Source organism: Pseudochaenichthys georgianus, chromosome 16 (genome assembly GCF_902827115.2).
Source record: "Pseudochaenichthys georgianus chromosome 16, fPseGeo1.2, whole genome shotgun sequence".
Classification (NCBI taxonomy): Eukaryota; Metazoa; Chordata; class Actinopteri; order Perciformes; family Channichthyidae; genus Pseudochaenichthys; species Pseudochaenichthys georgianus.
The window spans coordinates 16,539,118-16,566,614 of record NC_047518.2 but is presented as its reverse complement, the minus strand read 5'-3'; the positions used below and the strand labels follow the sequence as shown (position 1 = coordinate 16,566,614).

General features: G+C 43.5%; 1 protein-coding gene across 1 annotated transcript in view; it reads left to right on the top strand.

The window, feature by feature from the left end:
* LOC117461051 (proprotein convertase subtilisin/kexin type 4-like) overlaps positions 1-27,497 on the top strand; it is a 249,012-nt gene that overhangs the window by 155,716 nt on the left and 65,799 nt on the right. The window contains exon 13 of the mRNA XM_071205815.1: positions 22,973-23,086. Coding sequence (XP_071061916.1) covers positions 22,973-23,086 — 114 coding nt within the window. The remainder of the gene's footprint in view (positions 1-22,972; positions 23,087-27,497) is intronic.

Genomic DNA, 27,497 nt, shown 5'->3' with positions numbered 1-27,497 from the left:
ACACAAAGCCAGAAATTGAAAAGAAAAGGCACCATCATGCTTCCCCTTAGAATAGGGTGGAAATTATGAAGACCCAAATTATAAAGAGGGGACATGGGATACTAGTGAAGAGGGACAACAGTGAAAAGCCCAACGTATCCAACGTACTAGCACTCTCCAAAGAGACAGAAAGTCAAAGTATACGCCGAGAGGCACAACGTGACTACGTAAATGCACTCTCCCGTGGAAATTAGTTCAAGGGAAAGAGGGTGAAAAACTAAACTAGTCAAAAGAAGGAAGTAGAGAGGCCTAAATGCCCTCTCCTAGATAGGAAAGAACTGGGGAACAAACAAGTACAGGAGGAAAGGCCCAACGAGTCAACGTCAACACACTCCTAGAATAGTTAAAGGTAAACGGGGTAGGAAGAATATAGTAAGAAACAGAGCTGAAAAGGCGTCCAAGAACGCTTTCCCTCTAGTCCAGGGTGAAAATGTAGGATAAGAAACAGAGATAGAGAGCACAACAACCTATCTCTTCGTCAGATGCACTCCCCCGCCTGGATAAGCGACTCTGTGCCCCATCCCCCTCTACCGGACCTTAGATCCGCAGAGGGAGAGGGGAGGGACCAAGCCCAAGGGGGGGTTTAGGGTTTAAAAGAAAACCCAGCAGAGATCCAAAAATGGATGAAGAAGTAATTACAAAACGGTTTATAAAACCAAGAGGTTATTCCTCATATTTCTAAAATGTTCTAATCTAATTCAGGGTTATACCAACTCAGCTCCAAGCAACCAGACGTAGCAACCAGTCAGTCCAGTCAGAACCTTCTCATGGTCTCCCCGCCCCCAACCTACTAATCATAAAAACTGAAACCCCATAAAACCCCAATAATATTAATAACATTTAATAATATTAAAAATAGTATCAATTCTGAGGATAACTAAATAAATAAATAATTAAACAAAAGCCAGAGAGAAAAAGTGAGTTTTAAGTGTTGATTTAAAAAACCCAGGGTCTGGGCCGACCTCACATGGAGGGGCAAAGTATTCCAGAGCCTAGGGCCAGCCGCTGCAAAAGCTCGATGCCCTCGGGTATTAAGCCTGGTCTTAGGCACTATCAACAGCAGCTGATCGGCCGACCTTAAGGCTCTGCATGGGGTGTAGCGATGGAGGAGTATATAGGCTATATAGGCAGGAGCCAGCCCATTTAGGGCTTTGAAAACAAATAAAAGGAGTTTAAAATCTATTCTGAACCGAACTGGAAGCCAGTGCAGTGAGGCCAGAATTGGGGTGATATGGTCACGCTTTTATGGCCAGTAAGAAGACGTGCAGCTGCGTTCTGAACTAGCTGGAGGCGTCTAATTGAGGCCTGATCCATACCCACATACAGAGCATTGCAGTAATCCAGTCTCGAGGTAACAAAGGCGTTAATAACCCTTTCTAGGTCTTTAAAAGATAAAAACGACTTGGTCTTAGCCAATAGTCGTATTTTGAAAAAGCAGGTCTTGACTACAGTGCTAACCTGCTTATCAAATTTAAAGGCGCTGTTGAAGGTCACTCCAAGGTTCATGACAGAGGGGAGGATATTTTTATTGAGGGAGCCCAGAATATCAACCGGGGAGACTGTTGGTTGGGGTCCAAAAAAGATGACCTCGGTCTTGCTCTCATTGAGGGTGAGGAAGTTTTGGCTCAGCCAGGATTTTATCTCCATTAAGCAGTCCTTCAACTGCTGTAGTGAGTTGGCATTTTGATTGAGAGGCAGGTACATCTGTACATCACCAGCGTAACAATGGAAGGGGATATTATGTTTTGTGAGAATTGAACCTAGGGGCAGTATGTACAATAGGAAAAGGATGGGGCCCAGAATCGAGCCTTGGGGAACCCCACAGGTAAGAGGGGCTTTGGCAGAGGAGAAGGCACCCAACTGCACTGAGAAGCTACGGTCCGTCAGGTAAGACCTAAACCATGCAAGAGCAGAGCCTGTAATGCCTGCGGACTGTTCAAGCCGTGACAACAGGATACTATGATCCACAGTGTCAAAGGCAGCAGTTAAGTCTAACAGCACCAAGACAGCTGGGCTGCCTGAATCGGCGGCTAAGAGCAGATCATTAAAAACTCTTAAAAGGGCTGTTTCAGTGCTATGCATAGGTTTAAAGCCAGACTGACATTTTTCGTGGATGCCATGCGTGGTTAAAAACGACTGCAGCTGGGCGTAGACTACTCGCTCCAAGGCTTTAGATAAAAAGGGTAGCTGGGAGATGGGCCTGAAATTTGCGAGAATGGAGGGATCGAGATTTTTCTTTTTAAGTAGTGGCTTAACCACGGCATGTTTGAAGGCAGCTGGGACACATCCTGAGCTAAGAGAGGTGTTTACAAGCAATAAAACACTTGCTCCAACTGATTCAAAAACATCTCTAAGTGAGCGGGAGGGAATGCTGTCTAAGATACAGTTTGTCGGCCGCAGGTGCTTGACTACTTCCGAGAGAGAAGAGAGGGATACAGCCTCAAAATGGTCGAGGACAGCAGGGCACAGAAAGGGAGTAGGATCTGGGGTAACACTAGTATAGGCTAGCCTTAGAGCAACAAATTTAAGAAATGTATTGCAGAGAGTAGTTGATGGCACAATTGGAGAGGCATCACAAGAATTAATGATCGAATTGAGGACATTAAAAATAACTTGAGGTTTATGGCTGTTTTTGGAGATTAACAGAGAAATATACTCTGTTTTGACTGCCGTCTGATAATCGGAAAGGCAAGCACGAAGAATTTCTATGGAGACATGAAGTTTATCCTTTTTCCATTTTCTCTCTGCACGCCTACAAGCGCGTCTAAAAGCGCGAGTACAATGGTTGAGCCACGGCTCTGAGAGAACTTTGTTGCGTCTAGGCGTAAAAGGAGCAACGGAATCCAGTATTAGTGTGCATGTCGAATCAAACAAAGAGATAAGCTCATCCGCACTAAAAGCACAGTTCACCTCTAATTTACAAATTGGATAAGTATTAAAAGCGGATCGGATAAGTATTAAAAGACTTAACTGACTTCTTGGTACACCCTGATAATAAAGAGTTACAATAATCCAGCCTAGAAGTAACAAATGCATGGACTAGTTTCTCTGCATCGTTTTGAGGCAAGATATGCCTAATTTTGGCAATGTTGCGTAGATGGAAATAGGCGGTCCTTGAGATTGATTTTATGTGGGCGTTAAAGGATAAATCCTGATCAAATATAACACCAAGATTCCTTACAGTCTCACTGGAGGCCAAATTAATGCCATCCATAACTAGTATATCTTTAGATAGTTTGTTTCGTAGATTATTTGGGCCGAGTACAATAACAGTTTTAGCCGTGTTTAACATCAAAAAGTTTAAGGTCATCAACGTTTTTTAAGTCCTTGAGGCAGTCTTGAATTGTATTTAGGTGATTGGTTTCATCAGGCTTGATGGATAAATATAGTTGAGTATCATCCGCATAACTGGAAATTTACAGAATGATTCCTTATAATATTGCCTAGCGGAAGCATATATAGTGTGAACAAAATAGGTCCAAGCACTGAGCCCTGTGGCACTCCATGGCTAACTTTGGTTTGCATGGAGGATTCATCATTGACACACACAAACTGAGAGCGTTCAGATAGATAGGACCTAAACCAGCCTAAAGCAGTTCCCTGTATGCCAACTAAGTGCTCTAGTCTTTGCAATAGGATATCATGGTCGATAGTATCAAATGCAGCAATGAGATCGAGCAAAACAAGAATAGAGACAAGTCCCTTGTCTGAGGCTATTAGAGGGTCATTTGTGACTTTAACCAGAGCTGTCTCTGTGCTATGATGTGTTCTAAAGCCAGACTGAAAATCTTCAAATAAATCATTGTTTTTTAAGTAATCACACAACTGTTTGCGACCGCTTTCTCACGAATTCTTTAGAGGAATGGGAGATTAGAAATAGGTCTATAATTGGATCGAGGTTGTGCTTTTTAAGAAGAGGTTTTATTACTGCAACTTTAAATGATTGTGGAACATAGCCTGATAATAAAGACATATTCATAATATTTAATAAAGAAGTGCTAATTAATGGGAACACTTTTTTTAACAGCTTAGTTGGAATTGGGTCTAAAATACACGTTGATGGTTTAGAAGAAAAAATCATTGAATTTAATTGTTCAAAGTTTATGGCTGAAAAGCATTCTAGTTTACTATCTAGTGTAATATTAGAACTTACGTTTCCGGGAGCTGTTGATAACACTATACTGGTCAAAGGCAAGAGGTCATTAATTTTGTTTCTAAGAGTAACAATTGTATCATTAAAAAAGCACATAAAATCATTACTACTGAGTGCTATGGGAATAGAAGGCTCAATGGAGCTGTGCCTCTCTGTCAGCCTGGCTTCAGTGCTGAAAAGAAATCTTGCATTATTCTTATTCTCATCTATTAATGAAGAGTAGTAGGCTGCTCTCGCTTTACGCAGTGCTTTCTTATATTCATTGAGAGTAATATGCCAAATTAAATGAGATTCTTCAAGTTTAGTGGAACGCTATATCCTTTCAAGTTGTCTCGACTTTTGCTTTATTTCACTTTCACAACAAATATAACCTATTTAACCCAAACCGTGACTTTTTCCTAACCGTAAAACACTTTCTGTTTTGAATGTAACAGTTGCCTGAACAGAAACAAGTAATTTTGTTTATAGTTTTCTCTGTTAACCACATATTTAGATCTGCAGACAAGTCTGCATATGTAACTAAGCGATAATAAAACGTGACAGGCTTAAACATGACACACGGAAATGCCTTTAAAAGCAGCATGCAACTTAAATGCTTTCATTGAGATCACATTGATGTTTTCTCATTTAATTTGTTTTAAATATTTACGTTACATTTTTGCAAAAGTGTTTTTACACCTAGGACAGTTGTCGTTTTCAAAAAAGCGCAATGCCAAAAGACAGCAAGTTAACAAAGTCTCCTAACAGCTCCACACAGATAACCTCTCATATTAATACATGAAATAAAAAAGAAATTATTATTATTATATTTCCCCCACTTTTTTAGGCTTGACTGGCCATTTTCGGTGCATCATCTTGTTGCTTCTTCTTGTTGCTTCTTCTTCTTCTTCTTCTTCTTCTTCTTCTTCTTCTTCTTCTTCTTCTTCTTCTTCTTCTTCTTCTTCTTCTTCTTCTTCTTCTTCTTCTTCTTCTTCTTCAATATGAAATTGCTGTCTTGGAAAGGAATCCTTCCTGACATGATATGAAGACTTTCAGCTGGGTAGTTGATATGGCAGCATACGGTGCGGATACAGCATGGCAGAGAGCCTAAATGTGCGTACGCTGTGTTGTGGTCTGTGTTATCAGGATAGCGTTCAGTGTCACTGTCTCTCTCTGGCACTATGTTGGCTGTCTGTCTGCGTTCCCATCTGACTCAATCCATCCGTCTTGACGCCTGTCCAACAAACCATCAGGGTAAATCAATTCTGCGCTCGTCCTGTTAGTCACTCTTTCTGTCTCTGACTGTTTGTTTGTTCACTTTATCACTGTGTCAGCCGCTGAGTCTGTCACTTTATGTTTCTTTCATTCATTCATTCTAGTCGATCCATTTGCTCTGAGGGAGCTCAGCATTAGAGTTGACATTTTAGTTTAACTTTTATCCCACCTTTCCAGCTTAGTTTATTTGGGCTGTCTGGAGAATAAAAAATGCTCCTTCTTAACCCCACTAACCCTGTGCTGTGATCAGGTCAACATTTTTGGGGAACTCATCCCTACCGAAGCAGTTCAACTGTATACAAAATATTCTAATGTCCTTTAAACCACTGGACATCAACGTCATCTAATGCTCCATGATTACTACATGTAAAGTGATGGAGGTCAACATGGGATATCCAAAACAAAGATACATGTCTTGTTACAGTAATAAACAGGGAGGCTGTGGCGCAGTGGACTAGTGCGTTGGTGTTCGGAACAGGGGAGCACAGGTTTAAACCCCACTACAGTCAGCATGTCGTTGTGTCCCTGGGCAAGACCCTTCACCCCAAATTGCTCCTGTGGGGATTGCCCACAGTATTGTGTATGTAAGTCGCTTTGGATAAAAGCGTCTAACAAGTAACATGTAATAGAGTGCCACAGTGACGCGTGCTAAAACCCGGAAGTAAGCTTCTTCCGGTTCCCTCAACAAAAAAGCAATGCAATTTCTCCATAAGATTTTGGAAAATAGATTGAAATAAGGTCTGTGGTTGACACACATTTAAGAGACGGATCACGTTTTGTCGGATAATCTCTACATGTCTACCCTACTTTTATCATCTTCGAATCATAAATCTAATCGATAGATTTATGATCGATAGATTTATAATGTAATGTAATACATGTTGTCAATTACATTTTTTGTATGGCCTCTGAATAATTTAAATATGAAGAAATATTACAGATTATCTTATAAAGCAGTTTTTTCTCTTTGGAACTCATGGTGAGAGTGGATTTATTTTGTACAATGTCCCATACTAAACTGATAAACTATGGTATTAACTGTTATTTTTAATTTAATTGTAACTATTATATAGGGGCTAACTCCAAGTCTGTGGCTAAATTGTGATTGTTTTTCTAATGGCCAGCAGGGGACAACTCCACTGGTTGCAAAAATAAGTCAGATTTTGTAGAAGTCTTTGAAAGAATTACCCAACATTTCACTTTATTTATTTACCCAGAAAGCATTTTCCAAATTATGTTATGCTCCCAATAGCAAGTTTTATGCCTTCTTTAATAAAGAATGATGTTCATTTTGTAAATGATATTCCCATTTGGAGGTAAATAGTGATGAATAAATAGTGGTTATTCCGTTTTGGATGTTGGCAGTGTTTTAGTCTTTGAACTTTAACACAGTGTGTTTTCAGTTCATGAAAACTAATTGAAATATTTTTGGTGCTCTAAAAACGTCTCGGTTGTACTTTGTTCCCCCCCCTCCAGTCTCACTTCTGGTTCCAAAAAAACAAGATGGCGACTTCCAAAATGCCAAACTTGAGGCATCAAAAAGGTAGTCCACAAACCAATAGGTGTAGTCACAGTGTCTATGTCCACTTCTTATGATTAATATATTTGATTACATTTCAGAATAACACAATTTCAGCTTAGGGCTATCAACAGCACCCAAAAACACAAACATTCAGTAACCGTTGACTCACTTCCGCTCTCCCACTTCCTCTCTTACTGCCTATGTCCAATGACTGAAAAGGAGAAATAATGTATAAAGCCTTCTCTGCGGGGAGTTAAGGAGTAATCAGCCAGTGATCTCAGTGGGGAGAGAAAATGGAAAAGTGAATCCACTTGCTCTAATTGGTCTTAACTCAAACACTCATGTGCCAGACATGCACGCACAAAGACACACACACACACTTCCTCAGTTAGGGCGTCTCCTGCGCTAATGTTTTTCATTCGAAATGCACTGAAGGTCACTGGCATGCATTCCCTCCTACAGCAAATATAGAGTTTGGCTATATTACTTATACATGATAATACTGCTTTTCCAATATTAACATAACTGTGAGACTCTTTGGCATTTTGTAGCATGTCGTTTTACATCAGCTCATCTGTAAAGCCGGATTCAACAGGTTTATGTTGTGTTTTTGCTCTGTCATACACGGCCTACCTAATCATGCTATACAAACATCAAGGGAAGCTATAAGTTAATTTAGCACATTTATGTAAAATAGCATGCATTTACCTCCTCAAAATCAGTCAAGGTTTATTTATAAAAAGTTACATTGTATTTTCATGTCAACTGATAAATATAATTAACTAGAGATATCATAAAAAAATCACCAATATTTCGGTAGGGTGCACATACATACTCAAACAAGCAGAATACATATTTATGTTATTTAAGAACAATTGTTATTATTCATATAATTCTTATTGCCAACATTTGGACTGCATCTTCTTTTACGCAATATTAATAATGATATAATTATAAAAATCTCTCTGTCGCTCCATGTATGGAAGTATTTACTTGTGTTATTAACTTACCTGTCGAGTAATAGAGTGGTGCCGTAATGAGTCCTCAAACCCGGTAAAATATTTAGTTTTGAACTATTTTCAGTTTCCTTGTGTTAAAGTCACAGTTTTTGGGTGTGTTTTTAAGTCTGAAATAAGGTATGTAGTTAACACCAGCTGAAAAGAGTTTCAAGTTTTTTTCTAGAGCATAAAATATGTCAGTAAATACTCCACTCTTGAATGTCTGAAGCTTCTATATGTCATAAAATGGCTGTTGCTAACAAGTGACTAAATGGGACTACTAAACGTCATCATGCTAAAGATTAGCCTCCTTAAGGTGGGGGTGACTGTTAGGGATTAATTTTGTCTTTACACTCCTAGACATTTAACCTTATTTTGTGTGTTGACATTTACGACCATCCCTGCTTCTAATCTCCCGTAAGGAATGTGTTGATGCAGTCGTATGTTGATACTAGGTGTTATGACCTGACCTGGTGGGCACAAGAGATGTGAGAGACATCTCCTGTGTCTGCAGATGTTTACGCCCATCCCCAATATGTGGATTTGACTCTCTGTAAACTAGTTAAAAGGTCTACCAAGATGCGAGGCTGATCATATTTCACGTGGCAAACCACCCGTGCAGTCAGAACCTTTGACTGTGTGACTTGTGATGTGAATTTCTCCGGCCAATGCTTGTATTAAATATCAGTGTTTGACATCAGAACTCCTGCTCGTCCCGTGTCTCCTTCATGAGTCGGTGACTCCCACTGTATTGCTAGACAGAAGTTTCCTCCACAATGACCACTCCTAACGGTGTAGTAGTTTAGTTTATAGCAAAACGCTAGCTTTCTATTTTTGCCAATTGCATGTGATGTTAATATGGAGATTATCCAGCTGAATTAAATGTTTTAATTATCATAAACGTGTGTTACCCACAAAGCACTATACTGAAATCTGAAGGGAAAATCTCATTGCCTTTTGACGAGGGAGCCCTTGCAATATCAACTTCTGGGTCTGCCTACACAAATACATCATCACTGCACCACTCCAATGAACCTGATAACTGAACTGCTGATCCATGTATGCACTGAAAATAAAATACACAAAACTGTACAAAAATAAAGGGAATCCACATGCACAGCTGTTGCATTGTATATGCACAGTGATTTATATAAAATCTAGGGCTGTCAGTCGATTAAAATATTTAATCGCGATTAATCGCATGATTGTCCAAAGTTAATCGCGATTAATCGCACATTTTGATCTGTTCTAAATGTACCTTAGAGGAATATTTTTCATGTTTTTAATACTCTTATCAACATATGAGTAAACACAACAACCTCTGAACATTACAAATATTCGCCTCAATTCAACCTGGAACCTCTCTCATACATGAATACAATAAAAAATTGTGTGCGTGTGTGCGTGCGTGTGCGTGTGTGTGTGTGTGTGTGTGTGTGTGTGTGTGTGTGTGTGTGTGTGTGTGTGTGTGTGTGTGTGTGTGTGTGTGTGTGTGTGTGTGTGTGTGTGTGTGTGTGTGTGTGTGTGTGTGTGTGTGTGTGTGTGATGGATCGTTGGAGCGATGTGCAACTCAAGGCATATGCTCGAACGGGAGCTGCCTGGACGCTGCAATCATGTTGCACTATCCGTGCTGAGTGTGCTGACTTTTAGTACAATGTCCCACTGTCTGGCTTCCTGCTTAAAGTCAAGTGCTCGGCGCAGTTGTGTGGATAGAGCGTTCCTCTGTTTTCATTTAAACAGCTCCTTATATCCGTTAGCGCAGCTAGCTAGCACCAGATGCTAACAACAACAATGCACGTAAGGTCTCTCTCTCGCTCGCTCGGGCCACACATACACACACCCTCCCGGTCCTCCCGATGGCCAGTCGGTGCCTGCCGGTGAGCGTGGAAGTGTGGTCTGCCACAAGCGGGCGGCAGGAGCGGGGGTGTCAGCATCAGCTTGTAGATGGTATTTTAAACTCGACGCGCTCTGAAACTACGGGGCGGCCGAGGAAAATATATACACATGCGTTAATCGCGTTAAAATAATTAGTGGCGTTAATTTTTGTTTGCGTTAAAGCGTTATTAGCGCGTTAACTTGACAGCCCTAATAAAATCACATACAAACAGTATAAGTACACCATTTGTCATAAAAGAACAGATATAAACATTCATCATGTGTATTGATCTAAGAACCCAATCATGTATGTGTTTTAATCAGTGACCCAGTAACAGAACATAATTAAACACACACAAACACAGATCCAAAGCGTCACACACACACACACAAACACACATACACACCCAAATGGTTGCTTGTGTACACACTTACTCATTAACCGCAGGAATCAGGGCTACGCCGGTGGAGTGTATTTAAAGGAGATTGCAGGCATGCAGTTATTGGACTTGGCCTAATTGATAAAGCCATTAGTAACACTTGTTCAGATAACATGGGAGGAATCTCAGTCTGCTCACAGTCGCTCCAAATGGGTTCACTTAGGCTTAGAGTGCAGCACATTAAGAGAAGATTACAGAGCGATGTGCGGCGTCTTACCAGTCCATGCCTCGCTACTGTGAGATTAATAGAGATGAACTAAGGACAGAGAACATTGGACACTCTGTATGTGTGTGTGTAGCTGTGCAGCGGTTAGAATTCTGTGCGTTTAAATGAGTGTGTGGATGTTTTCATGCATGCATTTACATGTGTTGTTGTACAGTAATGACACAGTGTTTGACATGTCATCTCGTGTGTTGATATATGTTCACATATGCATGGCTTCTAGTGTGGTTGTTTCTGTGCTTCTCTGTAAATGAACATCCACATGTGTGTTAGTTTCTCTGCCTTTCAACTAAAGCCGCAATGTGGCTCTGCAGAAGATGTTAACGCTAAGTGTCCAAGCAGAAGATGTGCATCCTGGGGTTTAAACTGCTGCTTGTCTGGTACAAACACATCACCCACTGCTGACTAACAAGCTCCACTGTTAGTGATGTCTACTTCACTTCCTGTTCAAATAAAAAGAGATGAACAGGAAAATTGGACATGCTGAGCCTCAGTAAGGCAAGCATTAGGGTGATGTAAACCCATCAATCTCTTTAAATATGGCCATGATACATGATTGAGCTGATGAGGGCTCATATTTGATGCTACTCCTCATCTTTAAATTGGCCCTTTTAATGCCACAAATGCACTTATATTCAAGGATGACCTGATTCAGTTTGAATCCACGTTTTTCCACCAAAACTCAGGGTAACAGTGCTCTTTTTGCAAAAATCGGATGGAAACGGGCCTACGTTTATTTTCCCTTAAAGGGGACCTATCATGCAAAATGCACATTTTGATGTCTTTTATACATAAATGTGTGTCCCGGTGTGTCAGGGAACTCGCACAGCGTCAGAAAATGAAACCCTCTCTCTTTTCCTCCGTACCCACATCTCTAAAAACGGGGGTACAACGGAGCTGATCCAAATTTGCTTTTAATATGGTCGGTGTTTACATTAGCATCGCTAACACTCAGAGCTAACCTGTACTGGAGAGCATGTGTGTAAAGAAGCAGGATGTAAAAAGGAACTCACCTTGTGGTATAACCGGCAAGAGACAAAGCCTTTGAGCTCCAGACTGTTTCAGAAATAACCCTTGATAATCCATGATATGGCGTTTCATCACGGCAGTATTTAGTTTAGACAGTAGCTGCCGGGTCCCCCATGAGCTCAGCCCCCTCCTTTTTTTTTATCACATTTCTTTTTGTAAAGCTTTATACCCAAAATCAGTACTTTTGAAACAGGAAGTGAAATAGAGGGATATGAGGCATGGCTAGAATGGGTGATCTGTTTGGTATTTTGAGCAAAACACTTCATAGACATGTTTTTTATATATCTGAGACCTATGCTATTGCCTACAAATAGCATGATAGGTGACCTTTAAACCGAATAGGTAAACAACGCAACACTTCCAATTTTCCCTCCAATGTTGGTTATAAGTTATCTTGCTAAACGTTCGATGATGTAACATCATTTCCAAATTCCGTGCCATGTATCAAGCTTTATTAAACAGTTTCAAACAATATTCTGGCAATAAGTGCAGGATTTCACATAACATTTCAAGAGCAATTAAGCACAGGAACAGGAATGTGGATTGGGGAGGTTTGGCCAATACCCTTTGCTCTTAATGAGATAAATGTTGGTGCTGATACCGATCCAATGCAACTGTCCTTCCTAGGAAAAAGAAAGCCAATGGCCCAAAGCAACATATTCTGTCATTCAAGAGTCCCAAAGAGTTCATGAAAATAATAAAGGACAAAGTCAGGTTATTATTACTAAGAAAGAATTATTGCAACCAGGACATCAACGCTCCTTTAACTTTAATAAAGTGGTAACTCAACCCTAAACCATCCGAAATTGTAAGCCTTGAACACCCTATAGCTGTTACGAATGGGTGAAGCAGGTAGGACTCAAATGCAGAATAGCGAAAAGCGAGCTTTATTAAATAATAAAGCTGTGGCAAAAACAAGGCAGAATCCAAAATATCCAAAGCAGCACAAGGAACACAGACCGTGGAATAACATGGAGGGGAAACAATGAACCGACATGGAACACAGGGGCCCTTTCTCATTTAATCAAATCCCCCTCCTCGACTCCTCTGTCCTCCGGTAGTGACCCGGAAATGAATTTTAGCGCGCCATGTTGAAGGACATCCCATTTCTCTAAATGCACGTCGAGGACCGAGCATCGAGCATCGAGGAGGCTCTCTGAAGGAGCTCTAACCGAGGATACACTGATGGGTCCTCCATGGTCCTCCACGGCTCCTTCGCGGATGCATTTCCGGGAACAGAGATGTTTCAAAGAGTCGTGACGCACGGCCGGACTTATCTCAGCCAATGACAGCTCTGCATGCATCCCCTGGATATTATTTTAGAAACTGCTTTCATCGCGACGCGATGTTTACAGTGAGAACAGCTGTGAGGTCCGTGCAGAAAGCAGAGCAGTGTGTATAATATATATCGCTCAGTAGAACAGGCCTACTCTCTTTATTTGCTTTAGTTTAGTAGATATCTACAAACAAAGAGTCGATATTTTTCTAAAACCATTCAGTGCTTCACAATAAAATACACAACGGCTGTAGCCTGTTTTAGGAACTGTGTGTGTGTGTGTGTGTGTGTGTGTGTGTGTGTGTGTGTGTGTGTGTGTGTGTGTGTGTGTGTGTGTGTGTGTGTGTGTGTGTGTGTGTGTGTGTGTGTGTGTGTGTGTGTGTGTGTGTGTGTGTGTGTGTGTGTGTGTGTGTGTGTGTGTGTGTGTGTGTGTGTGTGTGGTAGTGTGTAGGTGTGTGTGTGGTACAGTGTGTGCGTCGATGCAGCAGACAGACAGGTATGTTGGTTTGGTGTCCTCTGCTTACTTTTAATACTTGTAAATACAACTTTTGGCCCGTAATTTATTTTCCTCATTGTAGCGACCAAAGGGGAGAGGGGGGGATATATCCAGTCTCTGATAGTGTTACGAGTTATGAGAGTGCTCTGTTTGATTCTGAAATTGTATTTATTTATATAAATATATACACATATATGTGTGTGTGCGTGTCCGCATCTGTAGCCTGTTATTGTCTCATTATACCGCACTGTGAATGAATCAAAGTAAATATATAAGTCATCATGAACACATCTGTCCATCAGACAGAGGCTGCTGCCTCCTGTCATCATTAATGGACGTCTCTTTAAAATGACCGCTCAGAGGAGAGGAGTTCTCATTTCTCTAACCGCCTGCTGCTTCCCCTCCTCTCTCCTCGGTTCCCCTCCTCGGCTCCTCCGCTCGCATCTCCTGTGGGCGGGACTAAGTATCGAGGATAGGAGTCGAGGAGGGGAGTTCGAGAAAGGGCCAGGGGAAGACTAGACTAAATACACAGAAGGGTAATCACAGAACAAGACACAGCTGGACAGGGGAGGAGAAACACAAGAACAGGTGAACACAATCGGGTAATCAGGGAGGGAAACAGACAGAAAGCAGACAGGCAGGAAACGGGGGTGAACACTTTACACAATAAAACAGGAAACCCAAAGACAAGAAAAACACCAACACAGACAAAACTACAAACGTGACATAACATGAGAATCGTGACAGAACCCCCCCCTCAAGGGACGGATCCCAGACGTCCCAAAAAAAGGTCCAGCAGGGTGGGTGGAGGGGGACCGGAGGGAGAACACATAACTAGGGCCAAGAAAGGGTGGGTGGAGGGGGTCTGGAGGATGGGTGGAGGGCGGACGGCCCGGGGGAAAGGCAGAGACCAAGGAGGGGGTCTCGGGCGGAAGGCCAGGGAGCAAGGCAGAGACCAAGGACGGGGTCTCGGGCGGAAGGCCCGGGGGAAGGCAGAGACCAAGGAGGGGGTCTCGGGTGGACGGCCTGGGGGCAAGGCAAAGTTCAAAAAGGGGCGAAGGCCACAGCGGGCAAACTCAGGGGGCCGTGCATGAGGGCAAAAGCAGCGGCAGGAAGAGTCAGGGGGCCGGGCCCGAGGACGAAGACCGCGGCACTCAGGGGGCCGGGCTCGAGGGCGAAGACCAGACAGCTCCGGAGGCCGGGCAGGACCTGGTGTCGGCCGAACAGGAACCGGAGCCAGTGGGACAGGCTTCGGCAGGATCCCCCACGGAAGAGGACCAGTAGTTGGCAGGACCCCCGGTGAGACAGGTGATGGTGGGTCCTCCAACGGAACAGGACAAGGGTTGGCAGGACCCCCGGCAGAAGAGTAGTTGGCAGGACCCCCGGCAGGAGAGTAGTCGGCGGGACCTCCAACGGGACAGGACAAGGAGCTGGCAGGACCTCCGGCAGAAGAGCAGTCGGCGGGGCCTCCAACGGCACAGGACAAAGGGTTGGCAGGACCCCCGGCAGGAGAGCAGTCGGTGGGACCTCCAACGAGATGGGACAAGGAGCTGGCAGGACACCCGGCAGGAGAGCAGACGGCGGGACCTCCAACGGGACGGGACAAAGGGTTGGCAGGACCCCCGGCAGGAGAGTAGTCGGCGGGGCCTCCAACGAGACAGGACAAGAAGCTGGCAGGACCCCCGGCAGGAGAGTAGACGGCGGGACCTCCAACGGGACAGACATACGATTGGTAGGACCCCCGGCAGAGGAGTAGTCGACGGGGCCTCCAACGGGACAGGACATGGAGTTGGCAGGACCCCCAGCGGAACCTCCAACAGACCAGGACATTGGGTAGGGACTTGAGACGTGACTCGAGAGGGGAACTAGAGACAGAACTCCAGAGGGGACTAGAGGAGAGACTAGAGGAGGAACAAGAGGAGGAACTAGAGGAGGGAACTCGAAGGGGACTTGAGAGGGGAACTAGAGAGGGGACTCGAGGAGGTACTAGAGAGGGGACTAGAGGAGGGACTAAAGGAGGGACTAAAGGAGGGACTAGAGCAGGGACTAGAGGAGGGACCTCAAGAGGGAACTCGAAGGGGACTGGAGAGGGGACTCGAGAAGTGACTAGAGGAGGGACTAGAGATGGGACTATGGAATTGACTAGAGGCGGGACTTGAGTAGGGACTAGAGATGGAACTCGAGAGGTGACTCGAGAGGGGACTCAAGAGGGAACTGGAGAAGGGACTAGAGAAGGGACTTGGGAAGGGACTCGGGAAGGGACTTGGGAAGGGACTTGAGAAGTGACTAGAGAAGGGACTAGGAAAGTGACCTGAGGAGGGACTAGGGAAGGGACTATGGCAGCTGGGACCAGGACTGGGCCCGGAACCATGGCTGCTGGGGCCAGAACTGGGGCTGTAACCATGGTTGCTGAGGCCGGAACCAGGGCCGGAACCATGGCCGCTGGGGCCAGAACTGGGGCCGGAACCATGGCTGCTGGGACCGGCACTGGAGCCGGAGCCGCTGGAGTACGGGCTGGAATCCTGGCTGGAATCCTGGCCTTGCATCTTCCAGAGACCTTTTGGAGGCTCCGTGGACCTCCAAACGCCAGACGGGTTCCTGAGAAAAGGTCTGAGGTTGGAACTGGAGCCGCTGGAACCGGAACAGAGGCCTGGACCATGGCTGTGTGGGCCAGGTAATCGAGCAAGGAAACATAGCTCTGCGGGCCGGTACTGGTGCATGGATCCATGGCTGTGGAAACCGGAACTGAAGCCGGGATCATGGCTGTTGGAGCACGGGCTGGAATCCTGGCCCTGCGTCTCCTATGCGGCTTTCACACCAGCGCTTTTCAGTTTCTAGCTCCGAGCGGGAGCTTTTCTGGTTCAGCTCCAGTTTCCCTTTTCAGCTCCCGCTCTGTGCACACCGCCCACTGGCGCCCCAGAGCTGCCCTTGCTGCGTCATGACGTCACCGTTTACATCGCTGATTTGCCCCCCAACGGCAGCTCACAACAACAACAACAACAGCGTCGGGTCGATGATCGTGTTGCTTTTAATCACACGAAGCCAGAATAAATTGAATAACGACTTCTCCAACCTTATACTTTTCTCCAGAGTGCCGTGGTTCATTGTTTATTAATGTGTTTCTGCAGCGTTTACCGACCGCTGCAGTATTGGCTGCTCTTCCACGGGAGTTTATTCTCCCGTTAGCTCCCGGTTAGCTCACACTGCAGCGGCCGCTCTAAAGTATTCACTGTCCGACTCACACAAGCAGCTGATGCATATCCCCAGTTCCCCTTAGCCTAAGTGAATGTGTGTCAGTCTGAATTGACACTGTTTGGCATCACAACGCTGTTATGAAAGTTTCTCTGGTATCAAACGGGTGATGTTGGCATAGCAACCGAAGCTAAACTGACTACTTGCATCCGATAGCTGCAATAATACAAAACAACACGTCTGCCTCTCTCCACAATGATCGATAACAGTGAACGGATGGTCAAAGTAAGGCACAAATAAACAGAATCACACGAAGCCTGGTTAGTGTTGCCTGACTTTATAAAGTGTGTTTATAGGCACTACTGCTTGTAGGCAGGCATAACAGTCGACCCATGTTCAGGGGAGGTGGCTTTAGTTTCCTGCACGCCTCGACGTAAGAGAGACGTAAGCGACGTCACCTCTTAGCTCCAAAGCTCTTGCCTCTGGACCGACACTTTTTTGGAGCTGGAAATGAAGCGGATTACGGAGCTAAGAGCCGGCGCAGCTCCGGTGTGAACAGGAAAACCCGGCGATTTCAGGCTCTAGCACCGAGCCGGAGCTGAAAAGGCGCTGGTGTGAAAGGGGCACTAGAGGCTTTTTGGAGACTCTGTGGACCTTCAACAGGACAGTAGTCGGATCCCAGGAAAGGGTTATAAGCTTGTGATAATTCTTCAGGGCTACTTGTAAAGGTTTGTAGCCACTCAGGCAACAAGCTCCTGAGCCAGGGCTTGCGAGCAACCTCCCGGCGTGCCTCCTTCAAAGCAGCCTCTTTACCCCGTCTAGATGAGGCGTTCTTCCAGGTGTAAAAAATGTACTCCAGAGAATACCCAAGACATTCCGCCTGTGGGGCCAAAACATTAAAATCTGCTGAGTCCAAATGTGGTCGGTTCATTCTGTTACGAATGGGTGAAGCAGGTAGGACTCAAATGCAGAATAGCGAAAAGCGAGCTTTATTAAATAATAAAGCTGTGGCAAAAACAAGGCAGAATCCAAAATATCCAAAGCAGCACAAGGAACACAGACCGTGGAATAACAGGGAGGGGAAACAATGAACCGACATGGAACACAGGGGAAGACTAGACTAAATACACAGAAGGGTAATCACAGAACAAGACACAGCTGGACAGGGGAGGAGAAACACAAGGACAACAGGTGAACACAATCGGGTAATCAGGGAGGGAAACAGACAGAAAGCAGACAGGCAGGAAACGGGGGTGAACACTTTACACAATAAAACAGGAAACCCAAAGACAAGAAAAACACCAACACAGACAAAACTACAAACGTGACATAACATGAGAATCGTGACAATAGCAAAGTTACACCAAACCTTAACCAAAGCATTGTCACAAAATAAGAAGCATTTCTTTTTAGCAGTGGTTTTTCTATGGTTGAGGAAGGCATTTGCTAATAATGTCTCCCTGGAAATGGTAGCATCAGCTCAAAAAAAGCTTCCGTGTCATTTTAAAGGGCATTGACAAACAGGGGTTTGGAGGGTTCCCTATAATATTGGTTCCTTCCATACAGACTAGTTATAATGCTCCACTTAAACTGATTTGTACACTAAGAAAAAATATATATATTCAACCAATTCAAATCTCTGTAATAGCATTGATGAATACTGACATAAACAAATCAAATCAAAAGAACCTCACATGAAACTAGAAATGGACAACATTGACTGGATGATATCTGATTTGCAAAAGGCAATTACTGCAAAGCCGACTGATCCTGTGTTACATATGTTCATCGTACAGCATTTGCAAACACACAGTATATCGAATCAAAGGATTATGTGGTCTGTGCTCCCTGCAGAATTTCATTTTCGATGGTTGTTTACCAGAAAAGAAATGTGGAGTGTGATGCTTCTAAATGATCGGGAGCTGACAGTGTTTTCCTCCGAGTCCTGATCTCTCCCTCTTTTCCACCCCTTCATCTTTCTGTCCCCTCCATTGCCCATCTTTTGCGTTTCTCTCCCCTGGGCTGGACACTTTGTCCTTGCGCTCCCTGTCTCCTCCTCGTCGTCCTCCTCCTCCTCCTCCTCTCTGCCTGGGCCGAGTGCGAGTGATAAATTATTCGTGGGCATGCTCCGAGGGCCCAGGGCTGCTCATTCCTGCACACAGAGGACTAGCATTGATCCGGCCTGTGGTTCAACTTAATTGGAAACCCAGTTACACCAGCTACAGACACACTCCGACACACACTGCACACACACACACACGCACACGCACAAACATGCACTTGCCGTCTAATGTAAAGCCCTGTTAATACACACATACGCAGCATTGTACAGTAATACACCGGTGTATAGGTGCGCAGTTATTACAAATGTCAACATAATTATACAACACACACACACACCGACACGCAATCCCCACATGCATTCATGCATTAAAGTGTTGCAGGATTAGCATCTGCCTAAGCATCAGCTACAGTGTATTTTTTATGATTACCAGTACATAATGAAGTAGTATTTTGCCCACACGTGTGTTTCTTATGAGCCACTGTATACAAATACAAACACTACAAAAGTGCACGAAGTGACACACAGACAACTAGATGTTTGCAAATCTTTGAACACACACACACACACACACACACACACACACACACACACACACACACACACACACACACACACACACACACACACACACACACACACACACACACACACACACACACACACACACACACACACACACACACACTTTATAGTCACTAAGCCTGCATTCTAAGCAGCACTAAAGAGGAGTAACAGTCCACAGTGGAGCAATAGGCCCAGGGTTATCGATTGGACTGAGACACTGACTATCATACAGCTAATAGATTACATCAGACACATCGGAGCGGCCCAGTCAATGAGGCCTGATCCTATTAACTGGGGATTTGTAAACAGTTGTGTGCTCACTGTGACGGCTGCTGTGCTGCTTTGTGAGCCTTGGCGAGGGTCTGGAGGAGGCTCGTATATCAGTGCACCCGGCCCCAATGTGCTGCCAGCCCCAGCCCGGCCGGGGTCATGGGTGTGCTGGACAACATGCTTTCATTTTATTGTCTTTGGAACAGGGATGTCGTTTTTCTTCTGTATTGCTGTCAATCCTTCAGAGGTTTAACGTTGTAGTGGTATGTCTTGCATGGGTTGAATGTCAGTGGCTGTGTTCCAAATCGTAAACTAAGTAAGTCAATTAGCAAATACAGTATAGTATAACCAACAGACTTTTACACTGGAGTAGAGAATAGTTTTGACATTCATGATGACGTCATGGTGTTAGCTTGAGCCAAATCAAAGGAAAGACTTACTCAGGTTTGCAGGCTAAAGTATAACTACTGTACAAATGGCAACATGTTGCTGGTTGCTAGCATCAAAAAGGTTATGGCTCTAACTTTCAAACTTATCACATACCAGATGTATAACTATGTAATCTAAGTATTGGAATGACACACATAAAAAGTGCTCACATTCCTAGCGTATTCTTTAAATTAGATAAGGTGGATATGTGTCTAAGGTTTTGTGATGCTTACTTCTTACTACTGTAGGTGATCCTTTTAGATTATCCATCTGGTTATCGTTAATTATTTTTTATTTTATCTGAGAATTATTTATTTGTTATCAATGTGGTAACATCATTATTACGTCATGGTGTTAGCTTGAGTCAAATTAAAGGAAAGACTACCTGAGATGTGAAGGCTAAAGTGACGACACATTGTAAAATGTAACTGATGTTGAAATAACATGAATGTTATTTTTTATTAAATCAATGTGGTCAGTGGGTGATGAGATGAGATGAAACCCAAATATTGTACTTGCTGACCTTTGAGGGAAAAGGCTATTTTCATTGCACACGTTTTGAAAATAGGAAAAGCATGTTCATTAACAATACTATTAAGAAGGGCTCTCTATTCAAGTGTTTGATGACCATGAGACAGCACGGACAGTTCAACAGCTTTGAAACTGAACAGTGCATGGTCGATAAATGTTTTGGTACATATTTATCTTGCTTTAGGAAATAAATAGTGCTCTGTTTTTTGAATGCATGCACATGTTATCCCTAAAATTGATCAAAATTGGCTTAAAGAAACTTGACTATCAATTTGGCCATACATTTCTCTCAAATTGGTATTTTTGTGAGATATTGAAACGTTTGTTTGATCATCAGCTGGATTCATTTTTTAGCAGAATCATGTTCCTTGCTACAGTAGCTAGCAGGTCACCAGTGTACAATAAAGCCTTTTTATATTCTAAAAATTATGAAAGGTTTATATTTAAGTGAATCACTGCATGTAGCAACTAATTAGGCGGATAACAGTTAGAAGAAACACAAATTAACCCTGGGAATTGTCTGAAAGGATCCTTTGCTTAGCTTTTATTTGTTCTACATGAGCTGCATATCATAATCCATAGATAGTAGTTTTGTGTTTTCCTGCAGCCAAACACAACCAAGAGGAGGAGAAAACACATGGTCCACTATTGTTACAAAGCGCAGAGGAATAAAGTGCCACCTCCTCACCAGTGAACAGCTCAGTTCATCTAAAGTCCATTACAGCATAAGCAATACTTCAGTTTAGCCAGCACCACGATGGATGCTGGTCGTTGTTTTTTTCCTTAGATTAATTTCGTGGCCTAAACCTATTCCCATGTCCCTGCAGGGTCTGTGCAGCAAAGAGGAGTGCAAACACAGAGGCAGGAAGAGAGATAGCGGTAAACTGGGTTCTCAGGCAGCGCTGTGTTTTTAAGAGCAAAACGACCTTTCCAAAATAAATAGATCTGTGTCGCGGACTGCTAGGAGAGAGAAACGCCCTCGGTTCAATAATTAATTCCCGAGTCGAGGGTTTTGGAGAGCCGCTGATTGGGCTGATTTTTTTTATTCTGTTATGATACAAAGGACGCCGTTTGAAGTAATTTGTCCCAGAGAGAGCTGCTTGGAATACCATACATGCTTTGATTTAGCAAAGCAAATTTAATTTTGTTTGCTTTATGCAAACCAGCCAAGGCCGCGGGGGTTTCTCTGATTCCACCAGAGGGGTGATGGTGGTGGTGCTGATGATGGAGATGGGGGGGTTGCACATAACAGAATCACGCTGCTGCCGTTAATATATAATACACACTCATACACACAGCGCATGCAGTGAGCGGCAACAGTTCATGAGTACAAAGCCTATTCCCCCCCAACACACACACACACACACACACACACACACACACACACACACACACACACACACTACAATCCCTTTGAAATCAAAGCTTAAAGTAATTGTTTGTGCGTTGTGTTTTGTTTCGCTCTATCCGTCTATTATTAGTCTTACTGGTATTATTCCTATCATGTTGTTTTAGCTGCCTGCTCTCGCTGCTTGCCGGGGTTTTGTTTTATGCCGTTAATGAAAGCTTCTCTCCTCGCTTTTGTTCTGCTTCGTTTTTTTTCCGATACGTGAATGGAATACATCTGTGTATATCTGTGCCTGATATTTCCTGAGACACCCAACAGCACAATAATGAAGAGGCTACTTGTGATTTAGTCGTTTGTGGAGATTTTCTTTACATAGATATTTGTGCAAACCCTTAAAGGTATACCTTAATGAACGTGATCAGACGTTCGTGATGTATTGCAGTTATGTCATTAACGATAGTCTTTAATTACCTTTATTCTGTACCGTACTGTCCGTCTACAGATGTTACGCAAACAGTGGAGGTATTTCATCTCCGAATGAGAGAAGGCTATTCAGAACAGGTGGCAAAGCGGTTTTCTCATACTCCATTCAACTCATTTTTTTTTTTTTTTAAAGGAACAATAATGAGTGGATAAAGCAGAAAAACCCAATTTCCTTTATGCTTTTTATATCCCGCAAAAGCCCTCGTTGACGGCCCTTTGGTCTTTTGTTGTAGAAAACTGAGCTAATATCCTCCAGCTCTCGGCGCAGTTTAAAGGTCTTAATTGGATTCCATTAGTATATTGCTTGACATGACACTTGAGTCCGCTCTATTAGAATTCCCCTGCCTGGGATTAAAAAGAATACTTTTTTCTGCATTCGACTCTCTGGGCTCTTTTGTTACATCTCAAATATTCTTTGTTGGATTCACTGTTTTTCAGTGACCCCATTATTAAAACCGTGAGCTTGACTCAAACAGGTGCTTTTATGTCTAGAGGACTTGCTGTAAAAAGGCATGGCATTGTCTCATCGCTGCAGTTTCTGTATCAATAAACCTTAGAGGTAATACAGTATGAGGATAACTGATAGAATGTGCTGTAAGCCCCATAATAAACTCCTCCATCCTGTTTCTGTACAAGACTAGAACCAACGTTGGGCTCCTTGCTGCTTTCTTTTCAGAGCATCACGCAGTGTTGAAGTGTTTCCTCCGTGGTTTCACGCGGTGTAGAACAAGGGCCAAAGGAACGGTGTGTTTGATGATTTCTGTGTTTTATGTCTCCTGCCCCAGTCCTGAGCTGACGTGGAGGGATGTTCAGCATCTGATCGCCAACACAGCACAGATCCCCGTCCCCAAAGAGCCTGGCTGGAACATCAACGCGGCAGGATACCATGTTCACCATAGGTACTGTGCTACATCACATATTTTTTAACACACATATTGGGTATGATTTTTGGGGTTACTTTCCTAGCATTCAGCCAACATTCTTTCCACCTTCTAATGCTGCGTCTAACACACCGTGCGCGATGCGAATATTCACTTTGCTCTGATGCGCTCTTGCTCTAAATGCTCGAGTTTCACTGCGGCTGTCAGCTGTGTTTACTCGCATCATTCAAACAAGACACGCTGGCTTGGGGGCTACAACTACAACAAAATGAACATATTTGACCATTATTTAATTGTAATACACGTTTCAAAATGATGCTGAAGTAACAACATACTGATATCGGTTAGTAAAACCATGAATTAATGCTTTGACAAGCCTGCAGACAGACGGCAGGCGAAAAACCTATTAAAATGCGTGTTTTCTGAATGGAGATCAGATCGACCAGGCTAAGCTAACGTTGTATATGCTCCGGCCACACTCACAACAACGGCATACAGACATAGATAAACCAGTGACTGTATTCGCCATGACACAGACAGTCTGTGGTTTGTACTTGTTTAACTTGTGTCTAGTTTCTGAACAGATATGAGGAGCTGTGAGCTCTGAGTGCTAACAGCTAACGGCTGATGTTGTTTTTCTGGTTCAACGTCAGTGACAGCAGGCTGAGATCCTCACCGCTGATTGGCTACCGCGAGATCGCGACATTTTTTAACTCGAGCGGTTGAGCGGTCGAGCGGCCCCCTCCAATCGCCTCAATCGCGCCCCGGCATTCGCATCAACCGCTTCATGCGCGCCGTCAGAGCGAATTCGCGTCTGTCCGCATCTCTGCATTGACTTTACATGTAATCGCGCCGCCCCCAAAAATCGCATTGCATCCGGTGTGAACGCAGCATAAGTGAGACTGACATGTAAACTGAACTAATCAATAGACAGATCTGTTAAGGTTTAGGATGGCAGCTTCTTCATACGCTGCACTCGGAGATAAATAGTGGAGACGGAGACGATGAACTGTTTAGCCCTTGAGCATGATTTATTCCTATGCTTCTCAGGTGATCCCTTCGCTCAGCCGAGCTGACTTAGAAGAACACTGTGTACACGTGCATCAGGTGGAACACACCCTCATTTACATGACGCAAGCCTGGTCCTTACGTAGCACGTAACACTACAGTGCCTCACAGTGGTACAATAACAATATTACATCCCTATAGTACAGAATAGACACAATCTCTCATACATACAATAACTGAGGACATATGTAAACATTTCCCTTAACAAGATCACTTTTTGTTCTTTAAAAGGAAAGTGATCTACCATGCTAAGCTGAAACCCATGATTAGTCATTGCTATGGCTATCTAAGAGACATTAGACAATCATGGTTGTGCACTTTTTAAGTAATAGTTCGATATTTTGGAATTTTTGTTTTGTTTTGTTGCGTTTTCACAGAGTCACAGAGTTACTTAAGATTTAGATGATATAAGTCTTATATCTGAAGAGTAAATATAAGGTTACAGACAGTAACAGTTTAGCTTAGCATAAGATTTTGAAAAAAGCTGGCCTGACTCTCTCCAAAAACACAATGATTCAACAACCAGCTCCTTTAAAACTCGGAATATCTCATATGTTCAATCCATTCAAACTATTCCTTGGCCAAGCAGCAACACCTGTATGGTTTCCTGGCAACCACAAAAGACTTCGTGTGGCACATGGTAATTTGCCAGGCTAGCTGCTTACCCCTTTTTCTAGTCTCTTTTGGTAAGTTAAACAATCTTCTTGTCTATCTCTTATTACTACTCCTGCTCTTAACTCATCTTTAAAGACATTGAGGAACATAAATGTTACACTAATATTGATATAAAAACCTTTAAATAGGCTGCATACTAGAGTCAAATGGTTTTATAGTGAGATTTTTTTAAAGGGGTACATTTTCAGAGTTCAGATTGTTTTTCTGTGCCTCTGCTGTGATAGGTTTACATGCTTTCAAAAAGGCCTTTATTTTCCTGATACTGCCTTTGCTGCAGCACCTTTTTTCATCCTCTGTTGTGATTGGCCAAACGCTTAGCGATGCCCTGTCCCTTAGCATATCACGTGCAAAGGAATCCAATGGCGGCGTGTCAGGCGGGGGGGGAGTGTGTGTTGGAGAGAAAGTCCCTCTGGAGAGAACTTTGGTATGTTAGGCTTTGCAGAGCATGAAGGTTTCTCAATTCTCTAATTCCCCCTCCTCGGTCCTGCGGTCGTGACCCGGAAATGGATTTCAGCGCGCCATGTTGAAGGACATCTAATTTCTCTAAATGCACATCGAGGATCGAGCATCGAGGAGGCTCTCTGGAGGAGCTCTAACCAAGGAGACACTGATGGGTCCTCCGCGGATGTATTTCCGGCAACAGTGATGTTTCAAAGAGTCGTGATGCACGGCCGGACTGATCTCAGCCAATGACAGCTCTGCATGCATCCCCTGGATATTATTCGATTAACTGCTTTCATCGCGACGCGCCAATTAGAGAAATGAGAAACCTTCCATGTACACGCACTAAAACCTATAAAACACACTTTAGGAAAGGGGAAAACACAAAAGGCATAATAAAGTGTCTCTTTATCTCTTCACTTCTTTTATAAGATTGAATATGTATAAGCCTCTGAATGCTACATAAACAAACCACTGTAGATTGTGATAATATTGAACATTTCGGGTGTTTTATAGATGTTTTTTCCGTGTGTTACCTTAGCGGCTTGTCTAAAATAATAGCAGTTTTATGTATCAAACTGAGGTGTTACTTGTACTAAGTTTATTCCAGTAAACAATCCTCGATGATCACACTGGTAGTGTCATCTTCCACTTGTTTACTGCTATATTTGCCACGTGCACAACTTTAATGCGAACACTCTCCTCGTATAAAGCGCTTCAACCACAAAAAGCATCTGTTTTATGACAGTTGAGACAGGTGATCTTGTCCGGGGAGGAGTGTCATCGTAATCCTCTAATGTTATTATCACACCCACAGCGTGTCTGAGTGTCTGCACCTGCTCTGATTTATACACACCGAGGCTGGAGGAAATGGAGCTTCTCCCTGTGACTGTATGAAGCATGCATCTGTGGAGGGAGGGAGAGTGCGAGTGAGCCCCATGCTCCTCCAGACATCGTATAAACGCTTTTACAATGCTTTTACAATGCTTTTACAATGTCAGCCGGGCGATGACATATCGGTAATCAGTCATAGCATTTGTGATGTTTTTCCTCTGCTCTCTGTCTCACTCACCTTAACATTTCCTCTCCCCATCCTGGCTCGAACTCACTGTCAACACCTCTCTTTCTGTTCCCTGTTTCAGCCTTCCTGCTTCTCTCCTCCATCCCCTCTATTCGCAGCATGCTGTGTAGTCAAATAGATTGTAATTACTGTGTTGCTGAGAGAAGAATGGATTAATTAAAATATAATGATGCCGATCACACCAGCGGGCGTTTGTTGAAATCTGTCCATTTAGGGGCTGCGGCTGAGGACTCGTAATGCCCAGATCATACTGCAGCGGCCACCCTAATTATGAAGAATGGTTTATTGCATGGGCAAGGAAGGATGGACTGGACTGGTGCAATGAGCACAGGGTCACTTCACATCAATGAGGTTGTTACAATACATTAAAGATGTGATATCTGTAATGAGAGGATCCATGTTTAGGACAATTGAAGATAACACTTAATGCTTATTAGCTATAGTGGAAACTAAGTTCTATTTCTCTGGATTCTGCAGGGGTATGACTTATGAGTTTGTTGCAGGTAAAATGGCTCAATGCACTGCGTCTTGAACGGCATGCAAACAGACATTGCAAACAAATTACATCTTCTCCAATTTAACCGGCACATTCTTTAAAGAGGATGTTATGTTCATTTCAAGGTTAATATGTGTGTGTCGTGTCTCTACTGTGACAAGTCTCCATGCTTTAATGTTCAGAAAGCTCTTTATTTTTCTCATACTGCCTGTGCTGCAGCACCTCTTTTCGCCCTCTGTCTGAAACCAGAGCCATTGGTCTGCTCTGATTGGGTAGCTGGCCGGCTATGTTGTGATTGGTCAACCTCTTAGAGGTGTCCCGCCACTTAGCCTATCAATGTGTTGGAGCGCTAACCAATAGAAGCGCAATTGTTACTTAGTGATGTCACTATGTAAAGCTGTAACGGAGTCCAATGGAGAAGTTTCAGGCAGGGGGGGAGTGTGTGAGAGAGAAACTCCCTCTCCACCTTTACATACACAAAAACCAATATATAAACACTACAGGAAAGGGAGAACCCAAGAAAGTATAAAAGGGCCACTTTAATGCATTTGTATGTGACCTTTGGGACCTTCCATTGTCTTCCCTTTGACTTGGAGTATTTAAGGACTTGCAACATGTTTTGTAATGCTGTATATGGGTTTTGGAAGTGGAAGTAAAATATGTGTCCA